At 35.0% G+C, this 20,925-nt stretch overlaps 1 protein-coding gene across 15 annotated transcripts in view; it reads right to left on the bottom strand.

The window, feature by feature from the left end:
* PICALM (phosphatidylinositol binding clathrin assembly protein) overlaps positions 1–20,925 on the bottom strand; it is a 147,957-nt gene that overhangs the window by 88,962 nt on the left and 38,070 nt on the right. For all 15 annotated transcript variants that reach the window (XM_037840962.1, XM_037840954.1, XM_037840953.1 and 12 more), the window contains exons 3-4: positions 16,985–17,060; positions 11,926–12,028 (exon numbers count right to left, since the gene is read on the bottom strand). In XM_037840962.1, coding sequence (XP_037696890.1) covers positions 11,926–12,028; positions 16,985–17,060 — 179 coding nt within the window. The remainder of the gene's footprint in view (positions 1–11,925; positions 12,029–16,984; positions 17,061–20,925) is intronic.

Genomic DNA, 20,925 nt, shown 5'->3' on the forward strand with positions numbered 1-20,925 from the left:
ACTCTCCCAACAAGTGAATATAGCTCAACTGAGCTCCACCTGGGGTTTTAATTAACAAATGTGGACTGCTGAATACAAGCTACAAACCCCAACAAGCATACTGAGGCTTTTAGTGACGACTGACCTTAAAGAACCAGAAGACTGTTGTTACCTCTGGCTGACAAGTGAAACTGAGGGGCTGTGTACTGGCCCTACGAGGGGGCTTTCTGTCCCTTTTTCTCAGTCTCAACCTGAGGAGCTCAGAGGAGAGAGCTGCAGCCATTTTCAGTTCACAGCGCTCTGACCCAGACAGGGATGGAGATAACTAAAGATTTTCAAAGACATGTGCTAAATCAAATCAAAAATCAAATCAACGAGTTCAGGGAAGATATAACAAAAGAGATGAAGGCTATAAATAAAACACTGGGCGAACGTAAGGTAGAAATCGAAAGTTTGAAAAAACAACTGGCAGAATCTATGGAAATGAAAGGCACAACACAAGAGATGAAAAACACAATGGAGACACACAACAGCAGATCTCAAGAGGCAGAAGAAAACACTCAGGAATTGGAGAACAAGACACCTGAAATCCTACACAAAAGAACATATAGGGAAAAGAATGGAAAATTATGAGCAATGTCTCAGGGAAGTGAAAGACAACATGAAACGCATAATGTATGTGTCATGGGTGTCCCAGAAGGAGAAAAGCAGGTAAAAGGGGCAGAAGCAATAATAAAGAAAATAATCAATGAAAATTTCCCACCTCTTATGAAAGACATAAAATTACAGATCCAAGAAGCACAGCATACCTCAAAAAGAATAGATATGAATAGACCTACGCCAAGACACTTAATCAGATTATCAAACGTCAAAGACAAAGAGAATCCTGAAAGCAACAAGAGAAAAGCGATCCATCACATACAAAGGAAGCTTGATAAGATTATGTGTGGACTTCTCAGTAGAAACCATGGAGGCAAGAAGGAAGTGGGGTTATATATTTAAGATACTGAAAGAAAAAAACCACCAACCAAGAATCCTGTATCTGGCAAAACTGTCCTTCAAATTTGAGGGAAAGTTTAAAATATTCTCTGACAAACAGACAATGAGAGAGTTTTTGAACAAGATACCTGCACTATAGGAAATACTAAAGGGAGCACAGATAGGAAAAGACAGGAATGAAAGGTTTGAAACACTATTTTGGGTGATGGTAGCAGAGCAATGTAAGTACACTGAACAAAGATGACTGTGAGTATGGTTGAAAGAGGAAGGTTAGGAGCATGTGGGACACCAGAAGGAAAGAGGAAAGATAAAGACTGGGACTGTATAACTCAGGGAAACCTAGAGTGCTCAACAATTGTGATAAAATGTACAAATATGCTTTTACATGAGGGAAAACAAATGAATGTCAACCTTGCAAGGTGTTAAAAATAGGGTGGTATTGGGGAAAAAAATAGAATCAATGCAAACTAGAGACTATAATTAAAAGAAACATTGCATTATCCTTCCTTTAATGTAACAAAGGCAATACAGCAAATCTAAATGCCTTTAAAAGGGGGAAATAAGGGAGGGGTATGGGACTCTTGGCATTGGTGATGTTTTCTGACTCTGATTCTACTTTAGGCTAACTCTGTCTTTCTTTTTGTTGCTTTTTAGCTGTCATTTTTTTCTTTCTTTCTTTTTCTTTCTCTTTTGTCTCTCTACCTTCTTTGACTCTTCCTCCTTTATGGAAGAAATGGAGATGTCTTTAAATAGTGGTGAATATATAAATATATGACTATACAGGAAACCGTTGATTGTTTATTTAGGATGGAAAGTAGGGTGGGTGAACAAAATTGTATTAAAAAAAAACGGATTGATGAAGAAATCTTGAAGGCACTACATTGAGCAAAGTAAATCAGACACATAAGGACAAATATTGCATGGTCTCATTAATATGAACTAATTATAATATGTAGACTCATAGACATGAAATATAAGTTACCAAGTGTGCCAGTTTGAATGTATTATGTCCCCCAAACGCCATTATCTTTGATGTAATCTTGTGTGGGCAGACCTATCAGTGTTAATTAGATTGTAATTCTGTTAGTGTTTCCATGGAGATGTGCCCCACCCAACTGTGGGTGATGACAGATTGGATAGTTTCCATGGAGGTGTTACCCCGCCCATTCAGGATGGGTCTAAATTAAATCCCTGGAGCCATATAAATGAGCTGACAAACAGAAGGAGTGCCACGCAGCTGTGAGTGACATTTTGAAGAGGAGCTACAGCTACAGCTACAGCCAACAGGGACACTTTGAAGAATGCACAGAAGCTGAGAGAGTAGCTGCAGATGAGAGAGAGTTTGAAGATGGCCGTCGAAAGCAGACTCTTGCTCCAGAGAAGCTAAGAGAGGAAAAATGCCCCAAGAGCAACTGAGATTGAGATTTTGAAGAGGAGCTGCAGCCTAGAGAGCAACATCCTGGGAGAAAGCCATTTTGAAACCAGAACTTGGAGCAGACGCCAGCCATGTGCCTTCCCAGCTAACAGAGGTTTTCCGGACACCACTGGCCATCTTCCAGAGAAGGTATCCAATTGTTGATGCATTACCTTGGACACTTTATGGCCTTAAGACTGTAACTGTGTAATCAAATAAACCCCCTTTTATAAAGCCAATCCATTTCTGATGTTTTGCATTCCGGCAGCATTAGCAAACTAGAACAGCAGGATATAGAATGAGGTTAAAGAATGGGAAGCAGTTGCTTATTATGAACAGAATGTTCAACTAGGTTGAATAGATATGAATAGACCTACGCCAATGGTGTCTGGAAAACTTCTGTTAGCTGGGAAGGCACATGGCTGGCGTCTGCTCCAAAGTTCTGGTTTCAAAATGGCTTTCTCCCAGGATGTTCCTCTCTAGGCTGCAGCTCCTCAAAAATGTCACTCTTAGTTGCACTTGGGGTATCTGTCCTCTCTTAGCTTCTCTGGAGCTAGAGTCTGCTTTCAAAGACCGCCTTCAAAATGTCTCTAAACTGCAGCTCCTGTGCTTTCTTCAAAGTGTCCCTCTTGGCTGTAGCTCCTCTTCAAAACATCACTGACAGCTGCAGGGAGTTCCCTCTGCCCATCAGCTCATTTATATGGCACCACTGATCAAGACACACCCTGAATGGGTGAGGCCACACCTCCATGGAAATATCTCATCAGAGTTATCACCTACAGTTGGGTGGGGCGCATTTCCATGCAAATCTAATCAGCAGCAAAACATCTGCCCCACAAGACTGCATCAAAGAATATGGCTTTTTCTGGGGGACATAATACATTCAAACTGGCACAGATATCAAGGAAACAATATATGAACAAAATGAGAACACCAATAGACATAGAAATTATAAAAAAAGAACCAGAGCTGAAGACCCCAATAACTGAAATTAAAAATTTCCTAGAGTGGTTCAATAGCACACTGGAGCTGGCAGAAGAAATTATCAGTGAATACAGAGCAGACATTTGAAATGATTCAGGCTGAGAAGCAGAAAGAAAAAGGAATGAAGAATTGTGAACAGAGCTAAGAGGATGGTGGGACACCATCAAATGCACCAATGTAAGCAATACAGGAATGCCAGGAAATGAAAAAAAGGGAAAGGGACAGAAAGAATATTGAAAGAAATAATGGCAGAAATTTTGCAAAGTTAAAGAAAGACATGAATATACACATTCGAGAAGACCAATGAACCCCAACAGGATAAACTCAGAGAGATCTAGGTCCAGACACATTATAATCAAATTAATCAATGTGAAAGTAAAACGGAGAATCCTGAAAAGTGCAAGAGAAAAGTAAAATGTAATGTACAAGGGAGCCCCAATAAGATTAAGGGCCAATTTCTCATCAGAAACTCTGCAGACAAGAAGACAATGGGAAGAAATACTTACAAGTGCTGAAAGAACTGCCCACAAAAATTTTATTTCTGGCAAAATTCTCTTTCAGAAATGAGGGAAATTTGGCAGGTAATTCACTGCCCTCCCTATTATGTGGGACATGACTCTTGGGAGTGTAAATCTCCCTGGCAACGTGGGACATGACTCCAGGGGATGAACCTGGACCCAGTATCATGGGATGCAGAAAGTCTTCTTGACCAAAAGGGGAAAGAGAAATGAAACAAAATAAAGTTTCAGTGGCTGAGAGATTTCAAATGGAGTCAAGAAGTCATTCTAGAGGTTATTCTTATGCGCCCTATAGCTATCTCTTTGCAGTTTTTAGTGTACTGGAATAGCTAGAAGGAAATACCTGAAGCTGTCGAACTGCAATCCATTAGCCATGATTCTTGAAGACGACTGTATAACTATGTAGCTTACAGGGTATGACTGTGTGATTATGAAAACCTTGTGGCTCACACTCCCTTTATCCAGTATATGGACACGAGTAGAAAAATGGGGACAAAAAGTAAATGAATAATGGGGAAGGGAGGTTATGAGATGCTTTGAGTGTTCTTTTTTACTTTATTTTTACTTTTATTCTTATTTTTATTTTTATTGTTTGAAGTAATGAAAATGTTCAAAAACTGTGGAGATGAATGCACAATTATATGATGTTATTGTAATCAACTGACTATACATTTCAGATGACTGTATGGTATGTGAATGTAACTCAATAAAATTGCATTAAGAAAATAAGAATGAAGTTCTTATATGTCACCAATTAACTCTACAAATATAAAAGTTCTTGCATGAGCCTGTACAAAGAGTTAAGGGTGGTATATGGGGAAAAATTACCTATTACAAGCTATGGACTATATTTAACCGTAATACCTTAATACTCTTTCAGCAACAGTAACAGTTGTACCACACCAATTCTAGAGGTCAGTAATGGGAAGGACAATAGATATGGGTTGTTTTGAGTTTTCCTTTTTTGTGTCTGTTACTTTTCGGAGCAATGAAAACTGTCTAAAATTGAGTGTGTTAATGACTGCACAATTAAGTGATGATCCTATGAGACACTGTACACTTTGGATGGAATATATGGTATGTGAATATGTCTCAATAAAACCTGCAGATTAAAAAAAAGTATATAACTGTTAAAAAAAAAAGGAATGAAGTTCTGATATACGTGAGAACATGGATGAACACTGAAGACATCATATTAACAGAAATAAGCTGGATATAAAACGACAAATATTGTGTATGGTCTCACTGATATGAAGTAAGTAGAATAAGCAAACTCATAGAGTCAGAATCTAAAATATAGGTTAAGAGAACAGGGTGGGGCTATGAAATAGAGAGTTTGAAAATGTACAGTTTCTATTTGGGATGTTTTGGTATAATAGGAATATTTTGGTAATGGAGTGCTGATGGTACACAACATTGTGAACATAATTATTAGCACCAAAATAAATATCTGAATGTGATAAAAAGGAGAAATGTTAGGTTTTACACATGGTTCCAGAATAAAATTTTTTTAAAAAATCCACAGAACTGCACAATACAGTGAACCATAGGTTAAACCATGGACTATAGTTAATACTACAATTATAAAAATGTGCTTTCAACAATTGTAACAAGTGTACAATTGTAACAACTGTAACAACTGCAGGATGTTAATAATAGGGTGGTCTATGGGAATCCTGTATTTTATGCATGATTTTAAGCTCACAATTTCTCTAATAACAAAAAAATTATTTTTTAAAGAAAGAATGTAAAAAGATAACATGCAGAATGGGAAAAAATATTTGGAAACCAAATATCTGATAAGAGTTTAATATCCAAAATATGTAAAGAACTGTGTTGGGATTGAATCATGTCCCCCACAAAAGGCATGTTCTAGTCCAACCCCTGATCCTTTGGTGTGAACCCATTTGTAAACACGATCTTTGAAGATGTTATTACTTGAAGTGGGCCCAAACTGAATGAGGGTGGGCCTGAATCCAATATGGTTGAAGTCTGTATAAGCAAAGGAAATTGGACACATAAGGAAAATTCACAGGAGAAGCAAGAAGCTGGCAGTCAATGGAACCCAAATATAAAGAGAAGACACTGTTTTGTGCACTGCCATGTGATGAAAAGCCAAAGAACCCAAAAATTGCCAGCCAGTCAGAATATACCAACCCTAAGAGGAAGACAACCTTCTAGTCTCTGAAACCGTGAGCCAAAAAATTCAGAGTACGGTAGGTATTAGCAACTAGGAACTAAACCAAAATGCTACAACTCGACAACAAAAGACAACCCAATTTTAAAATGGGCAAAGGACTTGAATAGATGTTTCTTCAAAGAAGATATACAGAGTTTCTGTTTGGGGTGATGGAAAAGTTTTGGTAACAGATGGTGTCGATGATAGCACAATGCTGTTAATGTATTTATCACTAGTGAATTGTTTACTTGAAAGTGGTTAAAATAATTTAAGATTGTATATATTTTACCAGAATAGAATTGTATAACACAAAGACTAAATGCTAATGTAACTATGGATTACAGTTAATAAGATGATTATAATAACGTTTCATCACTTGTAACAAAGGTACAACACTAATGCAAAATGTTAATAATTGGAACACTGAGTGGTGGGGGTTTATGGGAACTCGATGCTTTCTGCATGATTTTTCTATAAACCCACAAATGCTCTAGTAAAATATTTTTAAATAGAGAAAAATATTGTAACCCATGACAATTCACTTCCCTAATACACAATATCATGTGCTAAGCATTAGATACAATATTTCATTTTAGTTTCACAATGATTCTATTAGATAAGTACTATTAAAATCATCAACATTTTAGAGATGAAATAATTCTGAGCTTAAGTCAAGGTTTCCTAATTATGTCACAGCATATTAGTAAGGACATAAGTATGTGTTTGCCAAAATATTGATTCCCTAACCTGTCAGCCTCAAATAGCCTTCTTTATGTTCTGCAGTAAACTGATAGTATCAGTTGTGGGCCATGACGTGAAAAAAGTTAACAAGCTAATGGATATGTAATGAAAGATCTCTCTTCTTAAACAAAAGAAAAAAGCATATACATAAGAAAAAAGTATATACATATATAAAGAGAATGATTAAACAAATGTGTCAAAATGTTAAAAACTGGTGAATTTGGGTAAAGTGTATTGGAATGCTTTGTAGTAATATTGCCGCTAATCTGTAAGTAAAATTTTTTCAAAATAAAATTATTTTTTTTAAAAGTCAACAAGGTGGAGAGACAGGGCAAGATGGAGGCATAGGGAAGAGTGGAATTTAGTTAGTCCCCTAGAGCAACTAGTAAATAGCCAAGAACAACTAGAAACTAGTCTGGAACAACTGGTGGGGGGACCTCAGTGACCAGACAATAGTACACCAGTCAGGAATGGGTGAAACAACTGAGATCGCAGCATAGAACTGTAAATAAAGTTCCCCAAACTGCAGAGCTGGTGCCCCTCCTCCACTGGCATGGCAGGCTGAGTTGCAAAATTTTGCTGTGGGAAAAAGAAGTAGTCCCTGCCGGGAGCAAGGGAATGCAGCTCAACCAAGCTCCAACTATGATTTTAATTAACAAATCTGGACTACTGAAAACAGGCTAAGAGCACAGATAAACCTGGAGCAAGCAGGAAAGGAATCCAGAAATTTATCCTGGCAGAGAGGAGGGAAGGTTGATGGGGGAAAAAAAACCATAAATAAATAAAAACAGGGCTTTTGGAGTCTGCTGAAATCAGAATACTGGGAAAGAGCTGTGCCCTAAGAAAAGGGGCACACTGAACCAGGTACCAATTCCAGTTCTTGTCTGGTGAACTGGAGGGTTGGGGACTGGCACTGAAATGGGGACTTCTTGCCCCCTTTTTTCTCTCATTCTAAAAGGTTCATTAGAGAAAGCCTCAGGCATGTTCAATTGTCAGCACTGCACAGGCAAGGGTGGAGTTAAAATAGAGAGTCAAAGGAAAACCTCAAGTGAAGACAATTCCCTAAAGGGCTTATCTTCTCTAAGAAATGTGGCAGCTCTCCCTCAAAGAACTCAGACCCCTGGGCCTATGGTGGGGGTAAGAAACAGCTAAAGCTTGGCTTCTGACACCCTCAGACCCTGGCTAGGACAGAGTCCACTAAGAATTAAATACACAGCACCTCTTTACACTGGTGGGGAGCTGTGGGCTGACACGTGCCTCCTGGTGGGCAGGATAGGAAAAGCACAGAGTCTAGAGGCCTCACAGGAAAGTATGACAATCTGCTAGGTCTCACCCTCAGGGAAACCTGATACTGAATTCAGCCTCCTTCTGAGACCTGGGCCATCTGGTCCAGGAAAATCTGATTGGGGTAATCAAGGAAACCAGATGCCTAGACAACAAAAAATTACAAAGAACACTAGGAAATAACCTGGTCAGTCCCTGGAACTTGGTATCTGTGTGACACCTGAGACTCAGAGCAGAGTTCAGCAGCTATGAATGTCAGCATTACCCCACACAGCAAGCGTTAAAAAAAGGTGAAAAAGAGATCAGACTTCAAATAGAGATATGAATGAAATGGACTTGATTAGAACTAACGTAAACCAGACTAAAGGGAAAAGGATGATACTGACTGTGTTTTAAAACCTCAACTTCTATGTGAGACCAAATGAAGAGATGTTTATTTGGTGCAAAATCTATACTTTCTGTAGCATGCTATATAATTTAACTTTTATGATCTGTTTATGCAAACACCATAATTACACAGAACCTTGAATAGGGGGCAAGAGCAGTTGGTTTCTACAGGGTAGTGTGAAACCCCAATCCATCCCAGAGTAATTTGAGCAGAGAATAAAAAGTACTTGCAAAGCCCCCTTGAGGGCATGGCGAAGAATGTGGGAACATTAGTCATGCTTATGTTGTGTAAATATTTTAAAAGTTCATTTATTTCTTTTGTAAGCATAAGAAATTATTACACCAATAAAGAAAACTTAACTTCTTTACCATACAAGTCCTCTATAAGACTGATACAGTCTACTAAGGTTTTTACCACAATATAATATATTCTGTGTGTCTTCTTGGTTCCCACTCATTAATGGCACCTCCTTGATTCACTTTCCTTTTCATTAGCATTAACAATAAACCATTATTTCTTTAAATCAAAATGAATTGTATTGTCCATAATCAAGGGCTGTTCACATCCAACTAATAAGAGTTTGCTTCTAATTGATATAGAAACTCAGTAAGTATCCTCAGTCTCAAGATCAGTCCTTCAGATTAGAAACAAAAAGTTACTATTTCTAAAATCTATTATTCTATAATCTAGAAATAAGTTAAAGATCAGCTTCACTGAAACACTGTACAGTGAAGTATTAATACAAACCCAAACAGAAAATTATGTATTGGACAGTATATTGGGTTAAGAATTAAACTTCCAAGATGAACCTCTCTACAATAATCTTCCACAAATTACCAAAATCTATGAAACAAAGTCTGTGGGATTTAGTTTTGGTAAGTTTCAAACTAATAACCTCCTGATTAAATTTAGAATAACAACGAATAATATTTGAGTTAAGCTTTAAAATTCTCTGAATAACTAAGTGGTTACTTCCACATTTGTATTAAATTTTCCACAGCAACCTAGTAATTTAAAACTTCAAAAGAACAATTTAAAGGAACATATGAAATTGCTTAGAACTCCAGTACTCCAGCAGGAGGACAGCTCAGAAAGGCTTTCACCAGAATATTTCTGCAGGTGTCAGATTCCCCTCAGGGTAGGCCTTAATAGCTATGAAATTAAGAATTTAGCCCTTAAGAATTTCTTAGTGGCTTTTTCCTGAGGACTCATCATGCATTATAGGAAAAATATGCACACCAAACTTTATCAGGTATAGATGTACTGACTGTATCATTCTTGTGAGAAGTTCATGTGCTTAAGAAAAAATGTATTCTTCTGCATTAAAGATTATAAAAAACCCTAAATACAAAACATCACTGAAAGATTAAGAAAGATCTAAATAAACAGAAAGATGTTAGATGTTTATGGATTAGAAATTTATTTTGTTAAGATGGCTGTATCTGCAAATTGGTCTACAGATTCAACTCAATCCCTATCAAAATTTCAGCTGCTTTTTTTGCAGAAATTAATAAGCTGATCCTAAAATTCATATGAAATGCAAGGGACACCACATAGCCAAAATCATCTTGAAAACAATATGAAGTTGGAGGACTCACACTTTCCTATTTCAAAACTTACTACAAAGCCACAGTAATCAAGACAATGTGATAAGTGCATGAGGACAGACCTATAAATCAGAACAAAATTGAGAGTTCATAAATGAACCCTTATACAAATGGTCAGATGAATTTCAACAAAGATGCCAAGACCATTGAGAAAGAAAGAAGAGTCTTTTCAACAAATGATGCTGGCACAACTGCATATTTACATGCATAAGAATGAATTTAGATGCCTAATTCACACCATATACAAAAATTAACTCAAAATGGATCGAAGACCTAAAATGTAAGAGCAAGAAATACAAAACTCTTAGAAAGAAACATAAGAGCCCACCCCAATGAAGATGTCAGAGCGAGACACTTTAGGGCCTCAATAAGATTTACTGCTAATTTCTCATCAGAAACCCATGGTGTCAAGAAGGTAGTGGGATGACATATTTAAAGTGCTGAAAGCAAAAAACAGCCAACCAAGAATTCTATAACCAGCAAAAATATCTTTCAAAAATGAGGGAGAAATTAAGACATTCACAGATAAACAATAGCTAAGGGAGTTCATCACCAATAGACTGGCTCTACAAGAGATACAAAAGGGAAGACACTAGACAACTGACTGAAGCTGCATGAAAAAATAAAGATCTCTGGTAAAGATAATGATATGAGTAAATATAAATGTCAGTACTATTGTATATTTGGTTTGTATCTCCACTTTTTACTTCCTTCAGGATGTAAAAGACAAATGCATAAAATAAGAAATCAGTGGTTTTGGACTCATAATGTATAAATATGCAATTTGTAACAATACCATGCAATTTGTGACAATAACCACATAACGGTAGGGGGACACAGGGTTATAGGAACAATTAAGTTGGTATCAAAGTAAGTGAGAATGTTAAAGATTTAGGATGTTAAATTTAAGCCCTATGGCAACTACAAAGAAAATATCAGCAAATATGCAAGGTCATAGAGACAGAATTAGAATACAAGTTGCTAGGGGTGAGGGGCAGGGGAAATGAGTTAATGCATACGGGAATAGGGTTTTCTGTTTGGGAAGATAGGAAAGTTTTAGTAATAAAAGTTTACTGAGGGTACCACTACACCGAATGTGATTAACTCCACTGAATTTTATGTTTGGGAGTGGCTGAGATGGGAAAATTTATGTTGTATCTAAGTTCCCACAATTTAAAAAAAGAGAATGTAACTAAAAGACAAGGAAAATTAAAGGCAATATATCATCCTAGAAGAAATCTAACTGGGAAGGAGAAAAGACTCAAAGGGATATTACTGGGACATTGGAAAAAATTGGAATATAGATTATAAAGTTTATATCAATGTTAAATTTCTTGAATTTGAAAACTGCCCTTAATGTGGATACATGAATGAATATCCCTGTTGTTAGGAAATGTAAATGGCAATAATAAGTGTTCAAGGAGCATGATATGTACAGCCTACATTCAAGTGTTCAGAAAATGAATGACAGACAGACAGATGGACAGACTGACTGATAAACTGATGGACGGATAGATAGAATGATATGGTAAATGTAGCAAAATGTTAAAACTGGTGGATCTGGGCATCTGGGGGGATAGTGTTATGTTGGAGTTCTTTGTATGGGGTTTTATATTATTTTTGTAACTGTCCTGTAAGTATGAAAGTATTTCAAAACAGAAAGTTTAAAATTAAGAAGAAGAAAAAGTATCTGATATGCCTCTTCAAAGAAAAATGAAGTTCATCTGTTGAAACTGACCTGAAAAGCCCATATTCATATTCTAATAATTCCTAAAGTTTTCATTTAAAAATAATCAATCTAATTAAGATTCAAAAATAAAGGTTTAACTCACCCTCTTTTCACTTTTGTGAAATCAAATGCAACTTGTCTGTATGAAACTGCTTTTTCATTTAGATATCTACTATACCGCCTAATAAATGTAGACATGTCATATCCTGTAAAAAATGAAATAGAAAAAGTTTTCATAAATTATTGTAATTTCATTTTGCCTAGAAAATTAACTAATTACATAACAATGGCTACAATGTCTTAATATCCCAACTCTTACTTAGTGATATAAATTAAGCAACTAATGAATCACATTTAATTCTCTAAGACTTCACATTTTTGAAAGGTCCTCTGTTAAAGGGGATATACTACCCATCTTTCAAGGTTCAACCTCTTTGAAGTATTCCCTGAAACCTTTGTGGTCCCATATTATTCCTACCCAAATACAGCTTGTAGCAGTTGGCTATACACCACATCCACCACATTCACTAGACTGAAAGCTACTTACATTTATATGAACCCAGTTTAACAGCACTAAGTCTGGCATACAACTTAAATAACCAATTTAAACAATCAAACTATTTCCTTAAATTATGGATTAAAAATTTTTAAAGTACCAACTCAGCAGATGAATTTCAACCCTGAAAATTTTCTCAGGTCTTTCTGCTGTATATTAAAACTTTTTGTTTCTGCTGAGTATATTAAAACTTCTATAGAATAATTTTTAAAGGTTTTTCATATTAGAAAAATACATTTCTATTTTAAACAAGTTGTTTCAAACCTGTTCCCCATGAGTGCCAGGCTTTCAATCCTCTCTACTCACAAAAAAGCTCTTGACTTCATTCAAAGTCTGATCAATGCTTCTTCTTTCCTCTGAATATACTACTCCTAAGAAAAAGCCTAAGAGTAACCTATATACTTTCAAAGCAGTAGTACTTTTAACAGATACCTTGGAGATCACAAGCCTATTCCAGAAGTATAAGACACCAAAATGATTTCATAGTACTAATAAGTTATTGACTTTCTTTGACTGAGTTCACATTTGTGCTGATAGTACAAAAGCAAAGATGGGTAAAAAAACTTCCAGCATCTAATAGCACAAATCAAGGCAGTGGCAACACACTGTACTAGAAGATGTTACATTCTTCAACATCACACATTCATAATAAAAAATGAATAAGCCAGTATCATTTAAGAATGCTGTTGATGAAGCACTAAACATTAACAGACTTTATTAAAGCTTCAGCCTTGAATATACATCATTTTAATATTCTGTCTGAGTAAATGAAAATGCTTAAGAAGCACTTTTGCTGTTTGTTGTCTCAAGGAAAAGCATTTGAGTGATTGAGTTACAAGGTCAAACTAGCTGCTTTTTTTACAAATACATTTTTACTTGAAAGAATGACAGAAAAACTGGATATTCAGACTAGGGTATTAGGCAGACATTCTCTCAAAAAATGAGTAAAGAGAGCCAGTTACTTCAAGGAAAACAACTGACAATATTTGTTACTGATGATAAAATTCAAGGTTCAAACAAAAATTAGAATCTGGAAAACTGAAACCTGCTACCATGCACTACAAGCCTTTCCAATAACAGTTTTTCTGATAAGACTGGTGGTGAAATTAATATATATGATTTTTTTAATATTGCATACTGAAAGGTTATCAACATTTGGAAGATCTGCATAACTAATTTAGTGAATCAGTATCTTCCAAACGACCAAGGTATGATGATACAAAACCCATTTTAAAGTATGGATTTCATGTAAATGAATATGAAAATGTTATTTATAGGGTTTCAGATTCTACATTGCAATAAATCTTTACGAAACTACCCACTTGTAGAGTTTATGTAATATTCAAAAAAAGATATCACCAAATACCTGAAAAGGTTGTTAAAATACTCATCCCTTTCCCCCTAAGTATCTATATGAGGCCAGATTATTTTTAACCAAAAAAATAGTGCAATAGATTGAATGCAGAATCAATTATTCTGTATCAATTATTTGAAAAAAAAAAAGTTTGTTTATGCTATCATAATAATTCATAAATGCTAGATGGATTTACAAATATTATTTTAAATAAATAATACTTCTTTAATTTTTTAATTTTAATTTCTAACATAGTCAATACCAACAGATTTAACCAACATAAACCTTTGGTATCCTCATTAGTATCAGTGAAAAGGGATCCTGAGACCAAAAAAGCATGAGAACCACTGTTTTAAAACAAATCACCTCAAAGATCATCCATTTAAATAGCTTTTGAAACCTTAATCGTTTCCATTAAATGTTATTAAAATGTTCAAAATTTACATTGAATTGTTTCCTGTCCCAAAACTGGTCTCAACACGAAACTATGTGACTAATTTTCCAAGAAAACTGTGAACTAAAACCCTTGCCTAAAACCCCTAGAAAACACTAAACTACAGGACCACATTTATGATTTATGTTGGCTCTAGTAAGCACACTACACAAGTTTCTTAATAGAATTCTACTAAAACTTCTAAAATTCTACTAAAACTTCTAAAATTTTTATTTAATAAAATTTACCAGACTCCACCAAACAAAATACATCAGCAATCAAAATTACTTTCAGCTGAATAAAAGTATGGTCGTAAGAGGAAGGCTAGAATCGTTTATGTCACCAGAAGGAAAACTAGAAGATAAAAACTGTGACTATATAACTTAGCGAAACCTAGAATGGACAAGGATGGTGGTTAATTGTATAAAGATAAGAAAGTTCTTACATGAACTAGAACAAATGTACATCAATATTACAAGATGTTAATAATAGGGTGGAATATAGGAAAAAATACAATTAATGTAAATTAAGGTCTATAGTTAACAGTAACATTGTAATATTCTTGCATTAAATGTAACAGACACTCTACCAAAGTTATATGTCAATAATAGCGAGATATAAGGAGTATGGGATTTTGTTCTTTGAAAGAAATGAGAATGTTCTCATATTAACTGTAGTGGTGAATGTGTAACTGTGATCACACCAAGAGCCACTGACTGTACACTATTAGGATGGATTGTTTGGTGTGTGACTAAAACTGTTTAAAAAAATAATAATGGGGGGGTGGATAAAGGGTATGGAATGTTTTGGGTTTTCTATTTTATTTTTATTTCTTTTTTTGGAGTAATGAAAATGTTCTAAAATTGACTGTGGTGATGAATACAAAACTATGTAATGATACTGTGAGTCACTGATTGTATAGTTGGGACGGATTATACGGTGTGTGACTATATCTCAATAAAATTGCATTAAAAAATTACTTTCAAAACCCCACAGAATTATAAGCTTTCAACTACTGTCTGTCTGATCTTTACAATCTCTTTACAATATGAGTTTTTTATAAAGGCTTAAAACTGTTCTCTACATAAAAGGAATGAAAGTCTTAAAACTATCACTAGAACTGTTCAATCTCCATATAAATAAAATGTAAAATTAGTAACTAATAAGACACAAAAAACCCCACTTGGATATATGCATGTACTCTGCTCTAGCAATGGTTTGCATATTGTTTTCCAGAGACTCCTACAGTTCAACATTATTGAATGGGGGATGTGGGGAAACAAATAAAAGGATGAGCAGCCAGGACTTCCTCAATTACCCTGAAAACAGAGCAGCCCCATTTTCATGTTATATGTATATATCTGGCTTCTATGCAAGACGCAATTTAAAAAGAGGGGTTCTACCACTTAAATTTTTTTTTTCTTAACAATTGTTTTCAGAAAAATACAACTTGTTAAAGTCAAAGCAATCTTGTAACACTTGGTCCTATGTATAACTGGTCTTCCAGAATTTCTGGAAGGCAAGATATGCAATTCAATCTAAGTAATACCTCCACCCATCAAATATAGAGAAGCACTGAACTGGATAGCCCTAACCCAAACATGGCTAGTCGCTAGATTCTATTAATTTTATCTCTACAACAGCCACAATTCAGGTCCTTATTAACTCTCTACTAGATGACCGGAATAATCTCTACGCCTTCAAAACTTCACTCATTCTAACCCAACCTGCACTGAACTATCTAATTCCCCCTCCACCCCTGCTCAATCTTCCCTCAACTCAAAAAATGATGACAGTTCCCCCACTGTGTTATAAAATCCAACTTTGTCAAAATTTTCTGGGCTTGACTTAGACCCCTGAACAACTTCTTGAGAACTATATTTCACTACATGTTCTCCAACACACATTCCATTCACATCACTGGCCCTATAAATGTTAGATACTCTATGTACATGTACTTTCACATCTGTGTACATCTGTGTACCTTTGCTTAAGCCAACTTATCTCCTTGTCCATCTTTCAAAGTTCAGTTCAAATCTCATCTTCTCTAAAGACATTTCTCAGATTGAGCCTCACTGGTGAATATTCCCAAGTTACCTCCTTTATGAGGTCCCTCCTAGGAAGAGTTCATATTCTACAATGTCCTAGTTCTGGAACTAAACACAAGAGATCCCATTAAGAGAGAATGTGCATTAAGGGCTACAACGAGATTATAGCAATCTCAAGTCATTGAATTAAAAGTAAAAGAAACAAATAACAGATATCAATGAGCAGTTCATTTGAATAACACACTATACTTACCCTCTGTCTACTAAAACATTTGGTATTCCAATCACATTTTTTAGAATATAGCATAATATAATAACAATAAGGAAAACACATGTTTACACAGCATTTCTTCTGTGCCAGGCATTCTTCTAAGAACTTTACATAAATTAACTAGGTTAAACCTCCTGACAACCATATAGAGAGTAGGTGCTACCATTATTACCTATTTTACAGATGTAGAGAGGTGAAGTAATTTGCTCAAGTTCATATAGCTGGTAATTGGTAGAGATGGAATTCAAATCCAAGCAGTTCAGCTCCAGAATCTAGGCCCTCAAAACTACTACCCTATAATGCCTATCAAAGAGTTTTTAGTGCCAAGTACTGAAGTCAATATTAATCTTCATCTTGATAGACAGTTGTTCTTTCCCACAACGTTCACTAAAATTTTGAGATTCCTTCATAGCACATGTTGTAAAAGGCAGAGCTCCACTGTGTAAAAATCACCATATTGTGTCACTCTTGATTTTCTATAATGAGTAAGTTGTCTTTACCTTGCAATCCACTTTTATCCAAAAAATTGCTTAAGTTAAACAACGTGTTTCTTGAAGCCAAATACTGAATAAAACGCTGGAAAAAAACAAATGAATAATCATGTCAAATTAAGGTACTGCAATTCTGTAAACTCTAATTTGGAAATTAGGGGAAAAAATTATGGTTAACACAGTCCACTAAGATAATCTATTTTAAATTTCTCAGCCTCACTCCTATTATCTAGTTACCAAAGCTAAAAGTGTAATGCATATTTTAAACTATCATATGAGAATTAAAGCCTAATGACCACAGCAATGATATTAAAGTCAAAATAAAAGGAAACAGTCATTTTTAAACTGGAACTAGTTATTTTGACTTTGAGTAGCATATTTGTGCTAGAGCTAGTCATACACAGATGGCATCTGTATTTGAAACAGCAATCTGGGTGTCCCAAATTTTCATACTTATTTTTAAAACAAAAAACTTCTAATCATGCAAGAAAATGATATTAGACATCTGCTTACCCACTGCCCAGATGTAACACATTAATTTATTTGTTTCAGATCTTCTTTTAGAACCAAAACATTATAGACTCTGTTGAATACACATACCTTCAATCCCATTCCCCTCCCTCCCTCTTCAGAGGTAACTTTTTTGAAGCAGGTTTATAACACTTCTACACAAGTTTTTACAATTTTACTACATATGTAAGTATCCATAAACTATACATAATTGTTCTCTATATTAAATTTATAGAAATAGCATACTGTACTTATCCTTTTGCAATGTACTTTTTAACTCAATTTTCTCCAAGAATCACCCACATAAATATAAGTATATCTAGTTCAATCATTTTCAAAGATGTTCTAATATTCCAATGAACTAATAAATCATTATATATCTCTTTCTTAATTTATGGATATTTAAGTTCTTTCCAATTTTCCCTATTGGGAACAACGTTGCATTGAACATCTTTGTACTTGAGCGCCATGCGCAAACATACAAGTTTCTCAAAATATACACTCAGGGGTTGAATTGTTGGTCAGCATGTATGTACAAGTTCTTCTTGAAATACTGTCAAAACACCCTTCCAAGTGCTCACCATAATACATTATCTTAATTTTCCTTTACATACAGACTCTAAGTAGGTAGCCACAGAAATTCCTTTTCACTTCATTTCTCCTTAGGAGTTCCATTCATGATGTATGCAAAGGCTTACAATCAACTCGGATGCACACCATTACCCCTATGATTCAATCTTACTCACCTGAGATCACTTCAAACAAACAAACCAATTTGTAAATCCAAGTCCTTTTAAGTTTCATCATTTATCCTAAACCTATCCCTTTCAATAAGTATTAAAATATCATAAGACAGTAATTGTCTACTAGACTCTGTGGCTTTTTTTAGGCTTTGGTAATACTTTTCTCCTCAACCTTTCATTTCTTTAATGGATGCAAATATTTCAGTCTAGCAGATCATTTCACCCATAGCTTTACAGATAATAAACCTGAACTGTCCTTTTCATTTTATTAGCCCTCTCTACATTCATCATAGTTATTTGGCTGCAAAGACGTTAACGGCTTCGATCAAGTTTTTACTTGTTTTCAACAACATCCTAATAATATTCAAGATGGTATTAAGTTAAATTAAATGCCATACTGTCTATTTGACAAATGATAAGGCTTCATAGGTTCCTGTTTGGGGTCATCACCGTACAACTCATTTAAAGAACTGCAAAATGGTGATAAACGTTGAAGCTAGGGATAGGCACATATGTATAGATTATACTACTTTCTCTACTATTGTGGATGTTTGAAATTTTTCATTGTAAAATGTTTAAAAGATAGAGATTATTTTCCCCAAATACTTTATTTTATACTAAATTCATGCATGGCCCTATACTTGAATTTTCGGACCTTCATCTAAATCATTTTAACTCTGCATTTTCATTTATTAATCGTCTACATCTTCTTATGCTAAAATAGGTATCTTGGTCAATTCTATTTATCCCTCAAGGCATTATATTATGGATAAGGAAATGATAACAGGTATCTTGGTCAATTCTATTTACAGTTCAAGATATTATCCTTATATTATGGATAAGGAAACGAAAGCTCAGAGAAGTGACTTGCTCAAGTCACCCAGCCATTAAGTGGGGAATGGGATAAGAGCACCCAGCAGCCTGACTTCAAGGCCCCATGACACAATGCCCACTTAGCCTCAATCTTCTGAGATTTTTCTCTGTGACCAGGTTTCTCAATCTCAACACTACAGGCATTTTAAAACAGATAATGCTATGTTATGGAGGACTGCCCTGTGCATTCTAAGATATTTAACAGCAGATGGCATTGCCTCTAGTTGTGACAATCAAAACTGTCTCTAGATATTGCCAATTGTCCCCAGTGGGGAAAATCACCCCCTGCTCCCCACCCTGTTTGAGAACAAATGATCTATGGTAGTCCCATCACCAGAGCATGATGAAATCCTACGCATACACTCTTGAAGACTAATCACACCTGCCAGTGAGAAAACCTAAGAGTTGGAAAAACTAGTACAAAAAATGAACAGAGAAGAAATTTGACTCAACTGCTTATAGGAAACTAAACATGAGCTTATCTAAAAACTACACTGAAATGTTATTTTTGTTCTCCTGTCCATCGATTAAAAGGATGTCAGTAATTTTTTTTTTTGCCTTTATCAATACTTTGCATCTAGTATTATCACCTTGTTTACATCCTCTGAAAGCTACCAGTGATACTTTTCTCTTTTTCTGGCATTTTAGTTGGTTACATTTAAGCTTCTTCTTCTTAAAGAGTAAACTACACACACAAAAAAATTTTTAAGGTGAAACACACCCATCAACCTAAAATACTTTGGAATAAATTATCATGATTTTAAGTAAATGTACTCCTGATAAAAGCAGAAAGTATCATCATAGCCAAGATCAAAATATAAGCTATTACATCTAAACATTTGAGCTATTATATCTAAACATTTCTATTGGCTTTGTAAACTTGTTACAATAAATTAGAAAGCAAGTGAACAACATATAGCCATGTCTGTTGGCACAGTAATCACATCTCAGAGAACACTTGTGAAAATAATTTAAGTTAAAACCTACAAACAAAATCACTCAATGTAGTAGTGTAATAGTGAATAATTAGAAAACTAAATTTCCAGCGAGAGAAACAGCTAAGAAAATTGTGGAAGATTCGATTAACCAAGTAGCCATTAAAGATGGTAGAAACAAAAAATATAGAACAGACAGATGTTTATAGTGTGATGTTATATTTAAAACTAAATATAATATTTTATCTAAACTATTATTATAGCTATAAAAAATTAAAAATAGTTTTGGGCAAGGACCAGAAGGGAATAATCAAAAAGTGCAAATAGTAAGATTCAATGGAATGATAACATTGGGAGTAAACTGCTGCTTTAATTCTGAGCATTAATGATGCTCTATCAAAAAAAGACAGTGGAGTCTCATGACTGTAAAGGTCAAAATGATGACTAAAATAATGGATGCCAGAAAGTCATATATGCTCAGAGGTGCAATACCAATGACTCAAGTCCCTCTCCATCTCAGAGAGCAATTTCTCATCAACCAGTGGGTTTTACTTTTCTAAGGTATATATTAGCACAGATTTATCTTCTAGCTCCATTGTAATGTTCTTGTAAAGTTCCTTTCAATACAACTTTTACAAAGAAGTGCACAGAGTTGAGAAAATCACTCATGATAAGAACTCAAAAATTAGCTGCTAGACTATCATGGGAAAAAGGTGATTATCTCCAGAGAGAAAATAACAAAAGCTTATTGATCCAATTTGCTACCCCTTTGAATAACAAAGGCTAAAGAAGGCATTCTTCAATCAGTGCCTCTCAGCAAAATGCCATCATGATCTTCAATATCACAGCCTCAAACTAGGCAAAGTGCTTCCACAAACAACTACATGAA

Source organism: Choloepus didactylus, chromosome 6 (assembly GCF_015220235.1).
Source record: "Choloepus didactylus isolate mChoDid1 chromosome 6, mChoDid1.pri, whole genome shotgun sequence".
Lineage (NCBI taxonomy): Eukaryota > Metazoa > Chordata > Mammalia > Pilosa > Megalonychidae > Choloepus > Choloepus didactylus.